This window comes from Xyrauchen texanus, chromosome 2, assembly GCF_025860055.1.
Source record: "Xyrauchen texanus isolate HMW12.3.18 chromosome 2, RBS_HiC_50CHRs, whole genome shotgun sequence".
In the NCBI taxonomy this organism is placed as follows: Eukaryota; Metazoa; Chordata; class Actinopteri; order Cypriniformes; family Catostomidae; genus Xyrauchen; species Xyrauchen texanus.
In genome coordinates this window covers 19,578,523-19,600,696 of record NC_068277.1, presented here as the reverse complement: position 1 = coordinate 19,600,696, position 22,174 = coordinate 19,578,523, and the positions used below count along the sequence as shown (strand labels likewise).

At 36.6% G+C, this 22,174-nt stretch overlaps 2 protein-coding genes and 1 long non-coding RNA gene across 6 annotated transcripts; 2 read left to right on the top strand and 1 right to left on the bottom strand.

Annotated features, from left to right (window-relative positions):
* The first annotated feature begins 3,857 nt into the window (after window positions 1-3,857).
* Window positions 3,858-10,451, top strand: LOC127660053 (uncharacterized). 2 transcript variants are annotated; one of them, XM_052150123.1, is made up of 3 exons: window positions 3,858-4,200; window positions 6,862-7,491; window positions 8,661-10,451. In XM_052150123.1, the coding sequence occupies exons 1-3, from the start codon at window positions 3,894-3,896 to the stop codon at window positions 8,744-8,746; spliced, it is 1,023 nt and encodes a 340-aa protein (XP_052006083.1). In that variant the 5' UTR covers window positions 3,858-3,893; the 3' UTR covers window positions 8,747-10,451. The 2 variants fall into 2 exon arrangements, with proteins under 2 accessions (XP_052006083.1, XP_052006074.1); XM_052150114.1 differs by having other exon boundaries at window positions 3,860-4,200; window positions 6,862-7,542.
* A 679-nt stretch (window positions 10,452-11,130) lies between these two features.
* Window positions 11,131-17,102, bottom strand: si:dkey-19b23.7 (uncharacterized). Of its 2 annotated transcripts, none has more exons than XM_052153087.1 (8): window positions 16,778-17,102; window positions 15,796-15,867; window positions 15,587-15,658; window positions 13,358-13,533; window positions 13,214-13,271; window positions 12,807-12,978; window positions 11,478-11,675; window positions 11,131-11,272 (listed from the first exon to the last, which is right to left on the bottom strand). In XM_052153087.1, the coding sequence occupies exons 2-8, from the start codon at window positions 15,865-15,867 to the stop codon at window positions 11,151-11,153; spliced, it is 870 nt and encodes a 289-aa protein (XP_052009047.1). In that variant the 5' UTR covers window positions 16,778-17,102; the 3' UTR covers window positions 11,131-11,150. The 2 variants fall into 2 exon arrangements, with proteins under 2 accessions (XP_052009047.1, XP_052009037.1); XM_052153077.1 differs by lacking the exon at window positions 16,778-17,102 and adding an exon at window positions 16,253-16,370.
* On the top strand, window positions 12,851-20,464 carry LOC127662111 (uncharacterized). 2 transcript variants are annotated; one of them, XR_007972854.1, is made up of 5 exons: window positions 12,851-13,077; window positions 13,216-13,255; window positions 13,368-13,535; window positions 18,667-18,798; window positions 18,897-20,464. It is a non-coding gene; the product is annotated as an uncharacterized LOC127662111 (long non-coding RNA). The 2 variants fall into 2 exon arrangements; XR_007972853.1 differs by having other exon boundaries at window positions 13,216-13,535.
* Window positions 20,465-22,174: the final 1,710 nt, after the last annotated feature.

The following is a 22,174-nucleotide window of genomic DNA, read 5'->3' as shown; positions in this document are numbered from 1 at the left end:
CGTTAATCTCCTGTGTGCATTTATGATAAGGGCACGAGAGCAACAGTTCACGCAGCCTCCTTGCGACATTGGGGCGTTCAAGCGAAAACGTATTTGTTTATCTAAACACAGGTCCTCAACAGTGATAGCGACCACAGAACACAACACATTTGCACACAAAACAGAGAATAGAACGTACTAAACATATCTGAAGAGTTTGTAATGGAAGAATTGATGCATTTCTATGCCCAGCATAATTTTTTGGACGGTGCCAGTCCACAGTGGACGGTGGATGCCGAAAATAGAAATCAAGCATTCGATAGAATGTACCATCACTCTTCGCGGCTGGTTAGGACAAAATTCTGATTAACATAAGAAAGATACCTTTTATCGCATGCCATTTGGCATCACGTTAGGACGCGCTGTGGCTGTGGCTGCCTGTAGCCTCTATGTTTCTGTTTGATTTAAAACATTAGGCTGGTCATAGAAATGCATCAATTCTTTGATTGCAAACTCTTCAGACATGTTTAGTAAGTTCTGTTCAGGACCTGTTTTTAAGATAACAAGTTTTTGCTTGAATAATATTGCTAGGAGGCTGCGTGAACTGTTGCTCTCGTGTCCTTATCATGAACGCGCACACAAGATCAACGATCGGTCAAGTGGTTTTTATTACGGTGAACATTTTCACTAAATAATGCTGGTTATATATGCTGGCACAAAATAATGATTTTGGTTTGTTTCTCACCAAACCTTATTGTATGCTTTATAAAAGCCTTGAGTATCATGGAATAATTTATTAGACTTCAGAATAATACTTTTGCTTTATTTTGAGGCTTAAAGAGGAAGTCACCATAAACTGCCATTGTAGGACATCACCAAGCACTATTTTGTTTTTCACAATTTCTCCCTTTGTGTTAAGAAAAATAAATAAAGTCATATAGGGATATAACAACACAGGGGTGAGTAAACAATGACTGCATTTTTATTTTTGGGGTAACTAATCCTTTAAGTTAATTGAACAAGCAGCTAAACTCTTTAAAGTATTTTAGAGTAACTTGTGATTTTCACATACAGTACTGAACGTCTCTTGCTAGTAAAGTCTGAATTATGTAATTATTTGTAATTGACTGCACCATCATTATGACTAACAATCGTGAATTTGCTCCAGAGAAATGCATTTGTGTAAACATACATGTAAAACAAATATAATGTACACTCACTCACTTACACAGTTTCACCCATTTGACTTTCATTTAAAACAAGTTAAACCACTTCAGAAAACATAAGCATAGCCAACTGAAGTATGACAACACTCAGATTAGGCAACATACCCTTTGTAAAACTCATAAACGCATGTTATTTAGTGCATTAGTAAGTTCTACAATAGTTCTAAATAGCTAAGTGAAAGTAAAATAATATGACTCTAGAATGATTGTCTCTAGAATAAGTTTGTTTTTAAGTTGCATTGGATACAAGCATCTTCTAAATGCATACTTACTAGAAACAGAAAAGAAAAAGCCCTCACTCTCAAGGGTAATCACATTTGGGGCAACTGCAAATGTCCCTTGGTCAGAGTTTGAGTCTCTTTGCTTTTTTGATATATATATTAGTTTTTGTTGGAAATTTGACTTTAGGACTATGAGATAAGGTATTTAGTGAAAAGTGGGTGGTTGCTCTGATTATACCATGATGAGTTGAAGAAAAGCAAAAAATGCATTTCATGGTGTGCTTGCCTGAAGTTCTTAGACTCCACAAATAACCACAAAAATCTCACAAATAGCAACCCCACCCTTAAAAAAAACAACAAAACTAAATCGACATTATATTACAGTCTGATTTACCACAAAAGCTCAAAGGTAACATGAGTTTTATGCAGAAATGGCAGCTTTTCTATTTATAAAGCAGAGTTTGTATTACATGCATACTTTTCTATTTTGCTTTGTTTATTTTTGCCATCCTACTGGCAAAAAGTGAAACGGTTGCGTCAAATGTTCTTCCTCCAAACAATTGTTCCGTTATTCCCTGCTTTGGCACTATTAACTAAACCTGGCACACGCTGCTTTTCATGTTGGTCTTGTGTGAAAGCCAGTGTGTTTGTATGAAATGTATTAGACTTAGTATGTGTTTTTGAGTGTGTGCATGTGTGTGTTTTGTTTGGGGGTGCAGGGGTGGGCAATTTGGTTGCGTCACTGACAGTTGAATAATAGCACTGTTGTGCTACCGAGGGTACTTTAGTGGGTGTGTCTCCCAAACCTTCCATTTGCTGATTACACAGGGGCTCAGTGTTCCTTTCTCAGTCCGCACACTGTATGAATTCACTAATTTCACTTTTCCCTCCACTCTAAAAAAAAAAAAAAAACCTTAAAAATACATACAAATTTTCAATTATTTAAAATATTAGAAAAGAAATGCACATAGGCCAGATCTTTCCATCTTGTCTGGTTTCAAAGAATCTACACTCACTGAGTACTTTATTATGAACACCTGTACATCTACTTATTAATATATATATTCAAGATTTAGAAGACAAGATTCTTTTCACAAAACCATGTTGGTAGAAATTGTATATAGACACTATTTATACAGTAGGCAAAAAGCTAAATGAAGTGAGAGGGCTGACCAAAACACACATTATAGGCAACGTGTAAAATGTTAAATAGCAGATAGCAATTTCTTGAAAAGGGGAAGATGCAGTTCAGTGAAAGGGAGATTTTTGGGGTGGAGACCAACTTATTAAGGTCTCATTGCTTTACATTTTTGATTAACTTTTTGCAGGTTGCTTGCTATGCACTAATATTCCTTTGGGAAGTCAGAGACCAGAATATAATTCATAGTGTTGAGTAGATTACTTCTGAAATGTAATGTGGTATTGTTTACAAATGACACAACTAAAATTGTAATCAGTAATTTAATGTTTTAGATTACATTTTTGGGGGTAATCTAATCAGATTTTGGATACTTGTTTCATGTTAAATTAAATTCATATTTTTAAGTGTTTTAAGTACCAATTTTGAGTGTAAAAGATAACAATTATATACACCAGTAAATGTTTTTGAAACACCTGTACGTGCAGGGTAACTGTCAATGTAAATTTGCGGTATTACTAAACAGAGTCACGCAAAGACTGTGTTTCCTTATCAGCCTGTGTTCCTACAGACCATCCCCACTGATGCTATCTGACTGTCCTTGCTTGCGCATTTGCATGTCAACTTGGAAACTAGTCTCTCTCTCTCTCTCTCTCTCTCTCTCTCTCTCTCTCTCTCTCTCTCTCTCTCTCAATTTCAATTTAAAAGTACTTTATTGACATGATTGTGTTTACATACAATATTGCCAAAGCATTAATACACAAAACAGATGACAAGACAAATAATAATAAGATAGAATTAAAATAAGGTGCCAGGTAATTAATCAAATAAAATCAAAACTATAATAACAATATACACTATACAATATAAAATAAAATATGCATTTAACAGGACATTATGAAGATAAGAAAATAAAAGTACTGTGAATGAAGTACATTAAGGCAGTGATTGGTTTCTGAGGGTGTGCAGCTCAAAAATTAATTTAGCTGCAACTGATGCATGATGGTCCTCCCCCAGTAACACCAGCATCTGGTCGGTTTCTGCCAAACTGGAAAACTGTGGCATGAGGTTTGAGAGTTTGTGGAGGTATCTACCCCCCCTCCCTCTCTCCCCCCCACTCTCTCCCTCTCCCCCCCTCTCTCTACCGTGCAAAGTGATGCTCTTTGTCTCCGGTGAATCTCGGAACATCATCGACGCATTCTGGTTGCCACACCCTCTTTTGACACTTTCAGCACTCATTAACGCCATCCCCTCATGGTTCTCGCATCACCCCGCGGAGGCGTGCTCACTCGCCGCTCAAATACAGCGGCGCAGACGCGCTCCTGACTCATGCAGTGTGTCAGAGCATACAATGAGGTAAACAGATTAGCGCCTGCCCACGCCACGGAGGAACATGTGTTTGTCTTTAACCGTCCCCACTCTTCACATCGTAAAAGAGCTCATTTGTTCCAGTATATCGGAAAGCGTTCGTTTATAAATGATTATATTACTACTACAATTTCTCTCCAAGATTTTGGTGTAGCATTTGTGACAGAGTTTCAGTTTACGAGGTTTGGAAATCTACTCTTTTATTCGTCAGTTTGTGGAGGACGCATGATTTACCTGTGTCGGACGGAAAGGAAAGAGTGCATGAAAGGTGAGCGTTGTTCTCTGCTTTACTAAGAACTTAACGCGATTGAGGACACTGAATTGTGCGTGAAAACTCATAGACTCCCACTTTCTATCATTACAAGTTTAATTAATCAGGTCACGATTATAGCAAACATACAGCGTTCACACTGTCATAGAAAACATGGAAAAATCTGGAAATTTTATTTTAGTAATTTCCAGGCAAGGATATATATAAAGTCATGGAAAAATACTAAAGTGATTACACTTTTTTTTGTTGCTAGTGTTGCTGCTTTAAAATGTTTAATTTGCTTTGTATTGCTCTTACTCAGTGTTTGGTAAATTACTTTAAATTGTAATCCACTACAAATGGTTAATTATCTCTTTAAAATTGTAATCAGATTACTTTATTAATTACTTCATTGAAAAGTAATCACATTACTAATTACTTTACATTTAAGTTACTTTCTAAAACACTTCCTCTCAACAAATTAAAAATAATGTCTATATTTCTTGTTCATTGTTACACACACTCAGCACCTAACAATTCTCCTTCACAAAGACTCGATAAGGCGCCATAATTAATGTATTCTACATAAATAATATATTCCAAATAAGCATAAACTTATAATGCACTTAAAAGTAATTCAATTAATTGAAAGTTAGTGACTGTAATCTGATTACAATAATTAAAAATGTAATGCTGTACACTACTTTTGTAATTAGATTACAGTAACTAATGTCTTTGTAATTGAATTACATTGACACCCAATGCTGCTCTTATTAAGTGTTAATGTAAAAAGTGCCCACAAGCTAGCGCGATACCATCAGTCTCGCCATTTCAGGTCTTATTTGAGAAATTAGCTTACTAATGATATTAACATTAGATGTATTATCTCACTGAAGTATAAGCATTTAAATCGGTTCATTTAAAAAAATGGTACCTGATTTACGAATGGAAATCTGCCCATCAATCTTTGTAAAATGATTTCTAAAAAATCCTTATCCAGTAATCATGAACAACTGGAAAGGTCTTTGAAAACTCATTGACATTCACTGGTCAAAAAGTGTGAGAACCCTAATTCATTTTAATATTTGAGATTTGTCTTCTTGATGGACTGTCAATTTATTGCATTTGTTTGTATTTTTCAAAGAGTTGTGGATGACCAGATTGCATGGATCTCAGATTGAAGTTAAATCTTGACTTGTTAAAGCAATTGTTTTTGTTATGTTTTTCCGTTCATGTTGACCACAGCATATTATACATGTTATGTATGTTGTGTTTCAGCTGTTCTACTTTTAGTCTGCAAATGGGAGATAACCATCAGCTAGCAGAATAGCTTTACATATACGTCAACTGTTTTTGACTTTGAATATGCATATCATAAGAAGCATCTCAATGCCTCTTTCAACAGATTTGATCATACCAAACGCATTGGGCAAGTAAATTGGTTTATGTTGTTCCTATCTCGCATCTGCCATTTCAGACATAGTTCACAAATGGCTCGCATAGCACTTTCTTGGTCAAATGGTTTTATAAAGATTGTCTAACAGAGAGGTCATTTCCTCTTTGTTGCCTCTAGATCAAGTCATTGTCTAGGTCATTTCATGTTTGTGTTTCTCATATGACACACTCTCGCACACCATTGTATTTGAGACAAGAAATATTTTGAAGGTGGTGGGATGTCATCTAAAGCTGTTTCCTATAGAAAGTTTCTCATAAACAATAGGCATCAGAGCTAAAAACAGTTGGAGGTCTGAATGCTGGCCAACATCAGAAGCTGTTTGGAATGCTGAAATAATGGGCCAGAAAAAGTTTGAGGAAAAAATAAAATGCAGCACAATAGTCTGGGCCACATGGCCAACACAGATCACAAGACATAGGAAATACCAGTTGCAGGTGTTTCATAACTTCAGCGAGTTATAATAGCCTTATTTGATTAAACACCCCTCGGTTCATTTGGACTTGACCTAGTGATCCCCTCAAGGGCCTGTTAACAGCAGGGATTGTTATAGTACATGAAATGGGTGAACTGCATGTTTAAACATACTAAGGAACATAGTGGAAAGAACATTTGGCTTTATCTCTCAAGTTAAAGTCAGTTTAGTCATTTTGTTTTGTTTTTTGTAAAGTTGCTTGTTTATATCACAATGCAGATCTATTTTTTTTTTCAATAGATTACTTGGAATCTTATTTGAAGTTTGACAACATAAACTGTGTAAAATTATGCAGAGTGAAACATTGCTAAGTTAGAATGAAAATGACTCTTTGGTCCACCCCCCACACACACACACAACTTTGTTGCCATCCTTTTTCCTTTACACGCAAAGTGTCTCAGGTGACTCACAGACGAAAGCAGTTCCTCAAATCTTGCCAGACACAAATATGGCTTGTTTAATATTTGAAACTGTTGTACACAAGCGTTGTGCGTTAATGCGCAACAACTAAAACTGATCCTATCCTGAGATCATGGGTGTGGGTTTATTTGTTTCCATTTTCCATGAAGAGCTTTGGGTCACAGACTGTGGTCATCTGATTAACAAGAGCATAATGTTCAAAAGAGGAAGTTATGAAAAGTTACACTTAGACCACCAGTCACTATTATTTTTCAAAGACTGTTAAATCTGGTTTCCAGTTGTGCTGTTATTCTTTACCTTGGTGTGCTAATGTCTTTTTTTTTTTCATCAGATCTCAGTTGCTCCACACTGGGAGGCTTGCTGGACAAACAGGAGAAGGACCCCCATCATTCCAACAACGTTGCTCACTTACTATCTTCTCCCAAAATGGCTCTGGCCTCCTTCCATCTAATGCAAACTCTAAAGAACTCTCCAGCAGCGCTGCGTCGACGATTCCGCCGTGACCGCACAGAGAGCTTGTCTCATGGCGATCCCCTCTTCAAGGTGCACTACCTCGGTACCAAAAAAATATTCTCCCTGGACCTGAAACAGGCAGAGGACACCATTGACCGGCTATTGGATGGGTGCCCTGAGAAGCTATCTAAAGATCACGCTCTTGTAGTGCGGCCCCGATATGTTGAAGTTAAAGAACTCAGCACTGGCAGGCAGCTCACCAAGACCTATTTGCAGGACATTGCGTACTGTGCCTCACACACAACCAGACCCAATGTGTTTCTGTACATCTGCAGGCAGCCCGGTCAGCAGCTGCAATGCAGAGTGTTCTGGTGTAGTCGGGCAGAAAGGGCAAAGGACATGACCGCCTGCCTGGCAAGGTCATTTCAGCGAGCACTCAACGATTGGCAGGGTGGATGTGCCATACTGCCACAGGGTGATGGGATCTCTAAAGAGCCTGAGATGCCTGGTACGTCCACTGTGCCCCGACCGCCAACATTGCCAGCTAGTTTGGGAAAAGGTGAGGAGGGAGGGCAAAGTTAAATAAGATTTGGGAAATTGTGTATTGCAGGCCAAGGCCTTTATCTTCAGGCATATGGTCTTAGCCTAACTACGCTGTAATATGGTGAAGTAGACCGATCAAGAGTGCAACCACTTGAGCTGAATGATGAATACACAAATTAGTAGCTGAAATTTTGATGTAACGATAGAATAATGGCTACAATTTAATGTTAAACGTGTTTACCAGGCTAGCTTATTTTAGTATAAAATAATTGTTCTTTGATTGTTCTAAATAGGCATTGGCCCTTATCCTAGGGTTTCATATATTCTTTCTTAAAGGTTTAGTTCACCTAAAAAGGAAAATTATCTCATTTACTCACTTCGCCATCCCAGATGAGTTTGACTTTCTTTCTTCTGCTCAACACAAAGGAAGATTTTTAGAAGTATATCTCAACTCTGTAGGTCCGTACAATGAAACTGAATGGTGGCTAGACCTTTGAGTTCCAAAAATCACATTAAGGCAGCATATATGTAATTCATACAACTCCAGTGGTTTAATATATGTCTTCTGAAGCAAAGCAATCATTTTGGGTTAGAAGCAGGGCAATGTTTGTCTTTTTGTTTTTACTCTAAATCTCCACTTTCAGAATGATTTTTTTTTAAAATATTTATCTTTTTCTCATCCATACCCATCATATCACTTCTGAAGATATGGATTTAACCATATGGTCATATGGATTTTTAACCATATGGTCATATGGATTGCTTTAATGTTGCCTTTATGTGATTTTTGGAGCTCGAAAGATCTGGTCACAATTCACTTGCATTGTATGGACGTACAGAGCTGAAATATTTTTCTAAAACCTTTGTTTGTTCTGCAGAAAAATCTGGGATGGCATGGGAGTGAGTAAATGATGAGAGAATTTTTTTAACTCAACTAAAGAATTTCCTTGTGATGTAAAAAAAAAAACGAACCGAAAAATTGAATATTCTGTAAAATAAACTCTTAAAAAGTTCTAATTGGACTTCTAGCTCTGTTTCGTTTGAAAATCATCATCATCATCATCATCATCATCATCATCATCATGATGTTCTATTTAAAAAAACTAAAACAATTAGTTTTCTTTTGTGTTGCAGTCCGGTGGAAGAAGAGAGGATCAGTGTCCCGCAGTCCTCACCGTGCCATTGCCAGACGAGGTTCTGCAAGTGACAGCTGGCATTGAGAGCTCCTGTCTCACCCTGGACCACCACGCCAGAAATGTATGATGTCTGGGATTTTTCTGCATGGAATGTGAGGAAAAAGACAACAAGACCTGCAATGAGTGGAACTTTTGAACTCTGAAAGAGCTTTAAACTCTTGAGTTGGTGTCTAAACAGCCACATTTGAGGTTACTGATTCACCAGGGAACAACTGATTTTCTTTATTAACAAAGCAATAAACTAAAGGTTTTTTCAGATAATGGCTGTTGGTTAAGGAAGTTAAAGTGATGAAGTCATGCTGATTTCACTGTTTATCTGAGGCCTTTTACAAGAGCTTGATTCTCCATTCCGATAATGGACTAAACCAAAGCTGACATCATCTGAGATGGTGCAAATCTATCAAGAGAGCACATTTTTAAATCTTGTATCACAGAGTCGATCATTTCTAGTCAATCCCCTCCTATGAGTAAGCATATCTGGGTGGAATGTGTATGTGATGGTTGACCAGTGAAACAGATCTTGTTTGTATCAGAGGTGTTTGGGAAGTGGGTGGATGTATGACCACCCTGTAAACAGTAGGTCCTGCCAGGATGAGCTGATAATGTCACAATTGCACAACTAGAAGCTTTTCTTTAAGAACATTCAGTGGGAAGTAAAACTGATATTTGTATAATATCAAAAAGTTTTATGCTGAACTATATTTTCAAATTGTTGATTTTGCCAAAGTTCCACAGAGTTTTATTGATGATATTAGAGTTATTATGTTCAATTCAATTCCCTCAATTCAGTACAATGACCATCATAAATGGTCTATTATTTTCTGGATATTTATTTGGCATTAGGGCCAGCTTGGCAATCGGGACTGATTGTAACTTAAGTGTTGGAAAGGGAGTGGTACTGAGAGTTTTGTAATGAACCCAGTGATCTATCATAGCCATTTACTGCTTGGTCTGGATCTACCTCAATTTGCCATTGTTTTCTCATTCTTATTGAAAAGTCAGTCAGGCCTTGAGCTTAAAGCATAGATTCTATTTCAAAGAGGTAGGTTAGTGTTATTAATGTGTTCTCTTAATAAGGGAACACAATATGCCTTAAGTAGTGCTACATGCTGCTGCATACCAGCATAAGGACTTAATGGCTCGTTCTTTGACTGCATAACGTTCGTTCTTTGTGACTGCAAATTTGTATTCACATCAGCCCATTTATTCCAAAAACTTCCAGACTCTATTGAAGTTACCGTGTCCAGGCAACAATTTAGGCAAAGCTAAATGCAGTGCAAAGATGCAACTCGAGGACCTTTTAAGTTATGAAGCACTACGTAATATTTTTTTTTATCTGGCATGGTTGCCTAAATCAAGTATTTTAAACAAGGGGACATTGCTTTGTATGGTTGGCAGAATTGCGATTTACTACTGCAAAGATTTTCCAGCACCATAATTGGCTATTTCTTTCACACACTGGCTTTCTTAGCTTTAGCATGTGCTCACTGAGAAGGGCATCATATATTACAGTAGTAAACAGTGCCTCTTGGTGTTAATTTCTGCCAGATGTATTGGGTCAATTATGTCAAAGGACGTTCTTTTGTTTCATCCTTATGGATTTTATTTTGAAGTTGTATTTTTCTCACACTAAAGACTCCAGATCTGTCCTTGGATCTGTTCTGTCTGCTTTAAAAGGTGCTAAATGTTCAATGAATGTTCTTGTACCTTATTTTAAACATATTTGTGTGTACATATTTAAATATTAAAAGTATTTTATTGATTATTAAACTTTTTATACATTAAATATTTGTCTCATTCTATTCATTAAAAAAAAAAAAAAATTCAACCCAATAATTTCCTCTAATTCCAGGACTGACTAGTTTGCATTGAGGACTTTAACTGAGATTGCTCCCTCTTTAAGTCATGAGGCACACATGTTTTAATGCAAGGGATTCAAATACTCCCTAGTTTGAATTCATAACTTGAGTTAAAAAAAAAAAAATGCCATAACTAGATATTATTTTACACATTTTTATGTTCAAATACTTTCTCCTAATCCAGCTTAATATGATGAAATAATTATAAACAAACCATTTGTAATTGATTCCCTAAAAAGTGAACACTGCAGCTCTGTTGCACTTTCAATATTCCTGTTTGTGATCTCTCCAGACTGACGCAACATTGGCTCAAGCAATGGTGAGTTTTTGGCAAATGAAGGGTGTATTCAGAAAGCGGTTTGAAAAGAAAATTTAGATTTCAATTCTGTTTGGTGATGCTAGTGGCACGGGAATTACACACTTCAACTTTTAGTTGGATGTCATTGGACTTCTTGTCACTGTCAACATCTTTATTTTGCAAATACATTAATTATTAGTCAGTCTTCTCAAATGAAAAAAAAAAAAAAGGCAAAACGTTTTCTTTCAAAAGCGTATCTTTATTGGAATTATCAGTTTTTGCCTGGAGCATCTTCTGATAAGGGGCTTGTAGTTCTGTCACTGTCTTGAAATCTCTGGAACTCAGAGAGGCTTTGAAAATGAAGTCGTCTCAATGGCTTCAACTCCTCTAAAACTAAAATAAAGGGCAGAGAAAATAGTGTATTAGAGGCTAATGGAAAAAACTACCCCAAGATTTCATGACAATTTTGTTTGATCTTTCATTGGTCCGTATTCCTACTCTTACAAGAACAATGATAAAGAAAGTAAACTCTCCAAGTGTTTGTATGATGAATTTCCCGGACTACAATAGTTTAGAGAAATTCTAACTTCTTACCCACCCAGATCATAGAATGGTTCCTCTCTGTTTCCCTGAACCACAATCATCTCCAGGAAATTCAGGAGGGCCCCGGTGACCAGGAAGCGCTCTGGGAGGGAGAGGGTTTGGAGGTAGCGCATGTCTAGAGAGAAGGGGTTGTCAGGAGGTGGCATGGTGCAAAGTCCCACCAACTCACTCACTACATCCCATACATGAGCTCCTATAGGAAGAACATAAATTATACAGACATTGAACATTGCCTTTAATAGACAAAAAAGATATACACTCACTAAACATCTGTACACCTACATATTTATGCGCTTATCTAATCGGCCAATTGTGTGGCAGGAGTTCAGTGCATAAAATCATGCAGATATGGGTCAGGAGCTTCAGTTAATGTTCACATTAACCACCAGAATGGGTAAAAATGTGATCTCCGTGATTTTCGTCTGTGGCATGACTGTTGGTGCCAGACTGGCTGGTTTGAGTATTTCTGTAACTGCTGATCTCCTGGGATTTTCTCACACAACAGTCTCTAGAGTTTACTCAGAATGGTGCCAAAAACAAGAAACATCCAGTGAGCGGCAGTTCTGTGGACGAAAAAACCTTGTTGATGAGAGAGGTCAATGGAGAATGGCCAGACTGGTTCGAGCTGACAGAAATGCTACGGTAACTCAGACAACCACTCTGTACAATTGTAGTGAGCAGAACAGCATCTCAGAATGCACAACACGTCAAATCTTAAGGAGGATGGGATTAAACAGCAGAGGACCACATTGGGCACTTTATTAGGACCATAGTGTTCTTAATAAAGCTCTCAGTAAGTGTCCACCCACATGAAACAAGAAATAACTGCATTATTTGCGGCCTTGAAGTGCACTACAGGAAGGTGACACCACTCAAAGGGTCTTTCTAAACTAAAATAAGAAAATGTTATTATTATAAAAAGAAGTGTCCTGCTTCGACTGTTAGTGAAGGGTACATTCAAACAGTATTACCATTCTACCTTCAGAGTGCCCACATCATGAGCTCTTTCGATTGGAATTTGCCTAAGGTCAGAGACCTAACACTTGCCCAGAACAATTTGTGTTATGTAAGACTTAAAAAAAGAATAAATAAAATTAAATATGCATTATGGTAAAACAAACATGTACTGTTACCACCATTCTGCCCTCTGATTTGTAAATAGTTTATTCTTTTTGACACATAGCCCAGAAATAAAGATTAAAAAAAACAAACAAACAAAACAACCTTGAGTTAATAACATGAAGAAATTATGTATAATAATACATTACTGAAAAATATGCCAATAAAACATGGTGAAATACAAGATGTTTAAAGATCTGAAAACCTTGTGACGTTGAAACCCAGTCTGTGATGGACTTAAGCTTCATTGGTGTATCTTTAACCAGACTATCAGCTCCTCCAATGTTTACAAGCCGCTCATGATTGGATCGAATCCAAGCATACGGTTGCCCATACTTGGCATAACCAGCTAAGAGGAACAGGGTGCAGTTCAGTTCCTGCGATGAAAAGAAAAATAATCTCTTTTGGGAGCCTTGAACAATGCAAGACAAGCAGCAATTTAGTCCAGATTTCTTATAGAAAGCTACTAAGTTAAGGTGACAATGTCTATATAATTCTTTGACATAAAAATATAGTGTACTATAAAACCTATTAAATATGTTATTGTACTCCTTCTTTATTTGAGATTTTTGTGGTTGATTTCTCGAGCCTATTTCTTGTTACGGTACGTACAGGAATAGCTATCTCTCTCTCACTAGGCGAGGCTGGGAGAAGGTGAGATTCAACACTCCTGTGAAACAATGTAAATAATTAATGTTCTGCACTTATTTTTGGTGTAATTGCTGCAGTTAAATTAAAAAGCAGTTTTCTCTCCACCTGCTGGGAGTTTGTTGCTGCGTGGCCTGTGGTGTCTGCTGTTTGGCTTGTGGAAGTGGCCCTTCTCCTGCCAAAGGGGAGCTGGCATAATCGCTGTCTAGACTGTAGCTGCTACTGCAGGTTGAGCTGGTGAAGGTGGAGGCCACAGACACAGCATATCCAGGAGAACGCCATCTCTGTGAGCAAACAAGCAAGCAGGCTTGAAATGTTATTTACCATCCACTGTCACTGATTTAGCACCACTTGAGCTCCAGAAATCAGATTTATGTTTGTAAAAATTTTGACAGAGATAAGCCATGAAATCTTATTATTATTTTTTATCAAATTGTTATTTTGTTTCTGTGTTGGTTATTTGTGTTTTTCAGATGTTACAGACATTACATCAGAATTAGCTGAATTAAATATGATTCAAGCATTGGACAACATCATCCAATCAATGCCAATAATGTATAAATACAATTATACATTATAAATTCAGAATCTATGTACTGATTATCCTTGTCCCATGTTTGCCAAACATGTTGTGTGGTCCAAACATCATCTGCAGCCTGAAGTGGAGTGAATGCACTTAGCTGCATATGAAAGCTGCTCCCTATTCAGTGAATGACTTAACCTCCAGTGTGCTGCACTGCACTGGTCTCAGAACAGTTCGATTTGAACCTTATTTTTTATCCTAACTCCATATAAAGCCTCTGAAAGCAAAAATATTTAATCTTTTGGATGAACCCATTGATTCTCAATGTGATATTGCACAGTAAATACTGGAACTCTAAGGAAAAAATGAGCTAAAGTACACATTAGTGTACATTGTTTTCAGCAGGTTGGCGTTTCGCGGTAAATCGCTGATATTTAAAAAATGTTATATTGAATGAAACCAGAGACTCTAATCTTTTTATTCAAACAGGTTTCAATGTAAAAACTTAATTAGGTTTCCTACCAGATGTAGTTTGTTGGCGTTACTCCCAAAGACAAACTCTGCTGTGATCAGTGCCATGTTGTTTGGTCACATGACTCTGTACGTTGTAAGTTTAACCCTTTATTGACAGCCCAGATTCTCCTGAACTGAGATCATTCCGTTTAGATGAATTTGAATTTAGATCACAATCAAATCCATTTCTAATGTTTAAAATCAAGTTCTGTCCTACATTTTCCACACTATCCTTTATTAATCAGAAATCAAACAGATTCTGGGAGTAAAATGTGTTGCGAACCAGGGCCAACTCTGGGGCAAAACAAGTCAAACGGTGAATGATTATAGTCTAGCCCAGTTCAGAACTTTGTGAGTGGAACAGAAGCACAGTTTCAGTTAGATGTTGACGTTATTGTGACTGAGTATGTCAGTATTTTATACAGATGGATTGCTGACTGGCTAAAATCTTTCAAAAATATTTTCTGTTTAGACTGAGAACTCGCCATGCTCAATATGCAAATGAATCACTCTTTTGAGTTTGTCCTTTTCAAATTGCTGAAACGAGTTGGCAATACAATCTGAATCAGTTCACGATTATCTCGGAAACATTTGGATGCCTCCCGCATAGATTGAATAATTTGGAGCGGTAAAACAATAATGGGATACGTTTTTAGAACATTAAATACTATAACATTAGCTCAGTGGTTCTCAACATTTTTTTGGCCACGCCCCCTTTTGAAACAAGAAGAACTTTGCAGATTTCCAGATGTCTTGAAAACGAATACAATGAAATGTGTTTTTTTAGTTTTCACTTTTTTGCTGAATAATGAGTTCACTCTTTACTCAAAAAAAAAAAAAAACAATCCTTTTGTCACTAGGAATAAATTCCTGTATTGTATCCTGTATCCTGTATAAATTCATTTGCTGTATACTTTCTGTGTTATGTAAATACATAAAACATTTTAATAATGCCAATATACTTATAAAAAATTTGAGTAAATAATAAGTGATATTGCTGCAGGAGCAATGCTAGTGTATAATAGCTCACCCCAAAATTACAATTTGAAGACCCACATTTTGAGAACCACTGCATAAGCCCCTGATGTTTTAAAATCCTAAAAACACCCGTTTCGAACAACGTTTCATGTTGTCTTTAAAAGTTGCACCTTTTTCAAACATAAAAAATTAGGAAAATGCAAAATGGAGGATATGCAAATGCATTATTTGCTGTGCAAAATCATTCACAAAATATAAAAAAAGATTGTGAAAGGAAAAACTAGAGATGCAGAGAGAGAGAGAGAGAGAGAGAGAGAGCGCACCAAGTCTTCATTGACCACAGTCAACAGAAGTTCTTCTCTCCCTCTTAGCCAGGGCTGAAAATAATAGAAGCCCTAAAGACAAACAAACATAACATTAGTGAAAGCAGTGCCATGACCCTGAATCATGTTTAAAACACGTGTTGTGGTGCAGTTACAAGTTTTAATTAAATGCCAAAACCAAAAACAATAGGTAGTGCTAAAAATCCCACCTGTAAAGAGCCCAGTATTGCAAGCTCGGAAAGGAAGTCCTGCAGTCTCCTCCTTTGTTCTGTTTCCTTCATCTAATTTTCAGTCACAAAAAAATGATGCATGCAATGTAAATTTATACTAAACATTTATATTATAAGATATTCATAACATATGTGTCTTTAACCTTCCAATGTAAAAATGAGTAAGCTTAAAAAAAAAGCCCATTTCTATTCTAGGCTTATTTTTTCCTCGTAACTAGGCAACAGCAGCCAAGGCTTTTACTGTCATAGCAAACGATGGGTAGTAGAGAATAAAAACAAAACCATGCAGTTTACAAATAGCGATACGTCATAATACGACCTCGTCAACATCATTTGGCATTATGCCAAACAAAACATAATTGCCAAATTTATTGACGAGACATTTATTTAAAGTAGAAATGTATGCAATCAAGTCTAGCGCATTTTGTATACTTACACCAGAGCTCATGTTTATATGCACCTTGACCGAAATGTAATCGACAGCTGTAACTGAGATGCATTACATTGAGCAAATTATTGCAAGAACACTGTCACGCCTAAAATCCACATCCCGGTTCAACATGCGCTCCTTTGTTTCCCCCTAGCCTACTCATCCTACATTGTAACACTTGTATTATTATTTCAGAAAATAATAATAATAATAATAATAATAATAATAATAATAATAATAATAATAATAAGAGTACCATTCTCCAAATGCCTTTTTACTCCGGGAGCTCAGGTGTATTGGAATTCAGATCTTAATTCGGATTTCTCGCACTGATCATTTAGCAGATGCTTCGGACGCACTTAAGGGATCATCTGCACGTTGTGCTCTTAAAGAAAAACGCAAAATACTGTATTATTCAACCTGTGTGTAATATTTTTCCACCGAGTTTTTTATATCATTTTGAAGAGCGATAGTTAAAAAATAACCACAGCAATGTGATTAATCAAATCAAACAAGATGATTCATGATTACCTGACAGATCTCGATAGCATGACCAAAAGGCTACCTTTGTAAACACAAGTCTGACAGCAATAGCCACATGTGTTTTAGCCAACAATACACAGGCCTTCAATGTTTCAGTGTGTAAAATACAACAGAGCACTATAGTAAGGCGCTGTACATGAACAATTGTAAGGTAGCTGTCGCCATCTAGCTGCAATGTGTTCACGAACACATTACCTCAAAACACCTCTAATGTCATCATGCAAGACCAACCAGCTAATGCTGTCATTGAATCATTAGCTTTCCCTGTGCCAGTAAATGAATGTTATGCAGGCCTATCCTACCTTGTCGAAAAGTCGCCACTGAATATTTTCACATGCAAACGAGCTTTGTCGTCTACTGTTGCCAAAGGTTTGCTGCAGGTTCACCACTACTGGTGAAAAGATGCTAACTTTTGGCAAAGCTTATTTGCATGTGAAAACAATGATTTGCAAATTTGCGGCTAGGTTTGACAGAACTCTCGAATATATATATATATATATATATTGTTTTTATGTTTTTGTTTGTTTGTTTAAGGGATATGAACCGATCCAAACAAGTCAGAAGGGAAGGAAACATTTAGTATTTACTGCGTGGACTATAACTCAGCAGTAGACAGTTAGTCATAGCCTATGACTCATTATACTATCAAGTAGAGTGATGTCACCCAGTTGTGTCCACAACAGGAAATGAACACAATAGCAGCCCTACAATGCTGCCAGATGAGTTAAGAGGAGTTAAATATGTTCTCAGGACAAACAAACATACTTTCTGATTTATTCAGGGGTCTCATTAATTTACTGTCTGTGATACTGGTAATGTAATGATGTCACTGTTTCACTTTAACCAACCACTTCTCAGAATAAAATAAAGAAGTATGATATGAGATTACTGTTTCTCATTATCATTTATGATGGTTTCTTTGGAAGCTACCTTCAAAATGCCCCTTCTGGTTTTAGACTTATCTCACTTTCTTGGTCTTATTTGTAAATTAGATATTGTATGACAATCTAGCTGTTGCAGTTCCTCATATTTCAAATTCTGAAAGGTAGTTGCACATTTTTGTAGTATTATTACATCAATTCCTTTAAGTAGTATGATATCGAATGGTATACTTTGGAAACTGACTTCATTTTCTGTCTGAGAGATAGCAATGGGATATATTCCTGTGCTGCAGTAGTAAAACAGAGCTACACTGTATTTTAATCACTATTTAGATGCTGTACTACATTAATTTTACATAGTTTTTTTTCTCATAGGCAAGAAAAGATGTTGTTAACCAGCTTGTTTCCATTTCAGTTTATTTATCGATGAATATACAGTAATATATAGGGCTTCACTACAGAACCTTCCAGTTGAAATTTTATTGACACCAAGCTTGTGTATTGCATTGACTCCTCCGATGCAGATATTCTGTTGTGCGACTGTCTTCCCATTCAGAATAACTCAGGGTATTTAATTCTGACACTGTGTCATGGGTATATAATTTAGTTCTTGAGTTCATCCTCACTGCCCATGTACTCCTTTTCTATAAAGTTTTCTCACCTATCCATTATTTCCCTCTCTCTTTTTACCTCTCTCTTTTATATGAGGGTATTGTTGAGGAAGTTTGCCCATTGTTGCTAGTTTCTCTGGTGCAGTGCTGGATGCTTGTAATAATAGTAATAATAATAAAATCCCGGAAACTTTTTGGTTTGTGAAAAATGTAAAACCAAGCAACAGAAATCAGATAAGCAAATTTGTTGCATTGACCTTAATATTTGCAGTCTTAAAGCAACATGTGGACATACTGAGTTTCATTTTTTTTAATGAAAATGTTCACTGAAATTATCATTCTGATGATAATGTTTGTAATGTTCATTTGTTCATTTATCCAACAGGTGGATTTCCAGCAAATGTGACATATCATGGTCACATTTGGGGTGACAATGACACATTCTCATGATTAGAGGCACAACTGGCATAGTCTTATCATCTCTAAATATGGCAGGTGTTGGTGTTGAAAACATCCAGTGAGCAAAATAGATTCAATCACATTGTCATTTGGTTGTGCTGTTCAATATATTTTGTAGTGATGTTTAATTGTGTCCCTTTTGATTTTCAATTGCAGGAAATAAAAGGCTACCATATGCTCCTGTGAATATGAGCTCTCGGATTAAAGGCAAATTAAAGATTTGGCCAGTTTAGACTGGTACTAAAGGAAAGGAAATATCTCAAATTATTCTGACAAGATGCACAGGCAAAGGCCTCTACTGAGATTTGTTTACTTATGGTTTTTACTTCTCTTGTTAGATAATTTTTAGGACTTCATATTTGTATCTCTCTCTCTCTCTCTCTCTCTCTCTCTCTCTCTCTCTCTCTCTCTCACACACACAATTTCTTTATAGAAATATTTGGGGTTCAATTTAAGTTAAGCTCAATCAAAAGCATTTTGGCATAATGTTGATTACCACAAAAATGAATTCCAACTTGTCCATTCTTTAAAAAAAAAAAAAGGAAAAATCTGGGTAACAGTGAGGCACTTACAATGAAAATGAATGGGGCCAATCTGTAAAAGTTGAAATACTCAGTGTTTCAAAAGTGTAGACACAAGACATTATCAACATGCATGTTAAAACTATTTTAACGTGATAAAATCGCTTAGTTACCTTTTCTGTGTAAAGTTATATAACATTTTATGACTTTGTAACATGATAACATAATGCTGTTAACCCTAAAATGACCTTAAAAACAATGAAAACAATGATTTGAACAACTTTAGAGATCAAATAATACACAATTTTAACAGAAGAATTACCAGAAGTGCTTTGTAACTGCCTCATTCACTTCGATTTTGCCTGACTGTACCCTGAAATGTTTTTTTTTCTATTGGATGAATAATTCAACGGTTCATTTTAAAACTAGGCTGTTTGCTAGTTTTACAAATCAATTTCCTAATATTTATTTCTAGATCTATAAAATGGTTTTGCCTTTATTTCTTTTTAATGGTCTTCATTCCTACTTTGTCCAGACTTGTGTGTACAAGCAAAAAAAAATATCAACCTGCAAAAATGTGACTTTTTAAGGTAAATTATACCTCAAATTTTTTACGACAACAGGAACGGCCAAATGTGCAGGCTTTTGATTTTAGTCATTAATCAGACTGATTTGTACCGTATCATTGGTTGTTTTCTGTTTTCTAGTCATATGAAGCTTGAATGTAGAATTAACAACATGTGGAACCAGTTCAAGTAGTTCTGCATTCAGAACTTTTTATGGTCTTTTTTTTTTTTTTTTCAACTGCATTGCATTTTTCATAACAAACAAAAAAATATTCCTACTTAGTATAATGACATTTTCAAGCGCTGGCAGTGGTCTTTTGGATCCTGTAATCTGTTCAGCAGTGAATCATGTAATGCTGGAAGACATACAGTACAAACACATGCTATAAATGTTCATCTTCAGTGTTCTGGCTGATTTTTTCCAACCTGTAGGCCTGTGAAATGTAGAACAGTTTAATTACAATGGAGCCAATTTGTAAGGTTTCCTATGATGCTAACAAAAACCATACACATTTTTGAAACTGACTTGTAAAAAAACACCATATAATAAAACCAGTGAATCTGTGTTGTGCATTTAAAGGCAGATTGATATTTTAACAATTGGCCTTGGATAGTGGGTGGGGCCTTACAAGCAACCAGAAAGAGCCAACAAGGGACTGCAGCCAATTAATTAATTTTGACTCATGGTTGTCTGACAACCTTGAAGTAGCCAACAAGTCAATCATAATAAGACATTTAAAACTAGTCAGGAGTCCTAGACTTTTTTTTTTGTATTTAATTTCACTTCTCTGTATGTGACATGAGTCAAGCAGGCCTTTTCTCTTTCATTCCAGAGGAATACTTCTCCTGTGTGCAGTAACTTGTTTTCTACATATCAACAAATGCACATTACAGCAGTGCCCCAACAACCCCAATGTATAAAGCTTAACTATGCCTGGGATAAAATGGCATACTATTAAATTGTAAGAGTAGTATGCAAGTATACAACTTTGAACTCTGCTTTTGTGTATCGTTATGACATGGTTCATTCTTGCAGAGGACAGTGTGTTGTTCTTGTTTGTTGCCCTTTTCATAGTTCCTATTGAACCTCTACCTACTCATCACAATGGACATGCCACTCTCTGGCAGTGAGCCTCATTTTGAGCCAAATGTACTTCTATAATGTATTCTGGGATAATTTACTCAAATAAAAATTGCCTTATCTTTATCTTACAAATAAAACTGTCCCCAAAGCAGGGAGAGGTCATCTCATGATAATTCGCATTACGTAGTGGTTGGAAACGCGCAACAATTCGTATTTTTCTTGAGTCAAATTTTTAGAAAGGTGCTTAAATGCTAAACATTTTGGATGGAAACCCAAAAAATGGTAGTGATTTATTTCCCTGCTTCTACTCTGCTAGGTGTCACTGCAAATTGTACCAAGTTCCTCTTTACCAGTAGTCCCTTCCAGGTTCCATGTTGGCCCTCCCTGGTTATAATGGTTTGAAGCATGTTTGAGCTTCTGATTTTTTGAAGGCTCTTTTGATGACTACAGGCTTCAGGACACCTGTGGCGATAACTCCTCGGATTGTTGGGTCCTCTGATTTGAAGGAGTGAATACATTGGTATAGGGTTGATGGTGGGTTAATGGATGAAATGGCCACCACAAATAGAGGCTACACTGTGACAATATGTGAGGAGACTATTAACAGTTGCATTCCTTTGGCTGCAGAAGGAGGGGTCAGAAAGGTATTGTCCATGGTGTTCTCCATCCATGAATGGATGGCAAGACTTCTATTGATCTGGAGATTAAAATGATAGTTCTCCCCAAGATTATATTTATGTACACTCACAAACATGTTCCAAAAACTTTCTGTGAAACTCCAAAGGAGAAAGCATCCTATGCAATTATTATAGGTTGTTATAAATTGAGTGTTCCTTTGCTAGCTAAGTTTTGTCATGGACAATGTGTATAATGAGGTCTATGCGGTCCAGCTAAACTATAAACAATCATTTGTGGACAACAATGGTGTGGAGACCAGCCACAATGAAATTCGGCAAATGGTTACTCCACTGATTTCTCATCCTCCCTTTTCAATCAACCGCAAGTCTGAATGGCTTGTTAAATGGAGTAGATCATGATTTCTCTTGGAGGCATGATTAGATCATTGACTGTCTTACAGAAACCACACCTGAGGAACGCATCTTCACGGTCTATCTGAGTAATATCCCTTTTGATGTGGAATTGGTGTCTATGGCACTGAATGGGAATGAGTTATCCGTGCTGACTGCCACACAGATGGGGTACTCAATCACCAGAATCCCACAAGACAACATCATCAGGGTGCCATTTGATGATCAACTTGTT

Bases quoted from the DNA above. Each gene is read 5' to 3' on its own strand.
- LOC127660053 (XM_052150114.1), top strand. From the start codon at position 3,894: ATGCAGTGTGTCAGAGCATACAATGAGGTAAACAGATTAGCGCCTGCC. The intron at 4,201-6,861 runs GTGAGCGTTGTT...TTTTTTCATCAG, and splicing joins AAGGAAAGAGTGCATGAAAG to ATCTCAGTTGCTCCACACTG. The intron at 7,543-8,660 runs GTGAGGAGGGAG...TTTGTGTTGCAG, and splicing joins GCCAGCTAGTTTGGGAAAAG to TCCGGTGGAAGAAGAGAGGA.
- si:dkey-19b23.7 (XM_052153077.1), bottom strand. The intron at 12,979-13,213 runs GTACGTACCGTA...TTTTCATCGCAG, and splicing joins AGAGAGAGATAGCTATTCCT to GAACTGAACTGCACCCTGTT. The intron at 11,676-12,806 runs GTTTTCAGATCT...TTCTTCCTATAG, and splicing joins CTGGGTTTCAACGTCACAAG to GAGCTCATGTATGGGATGTA.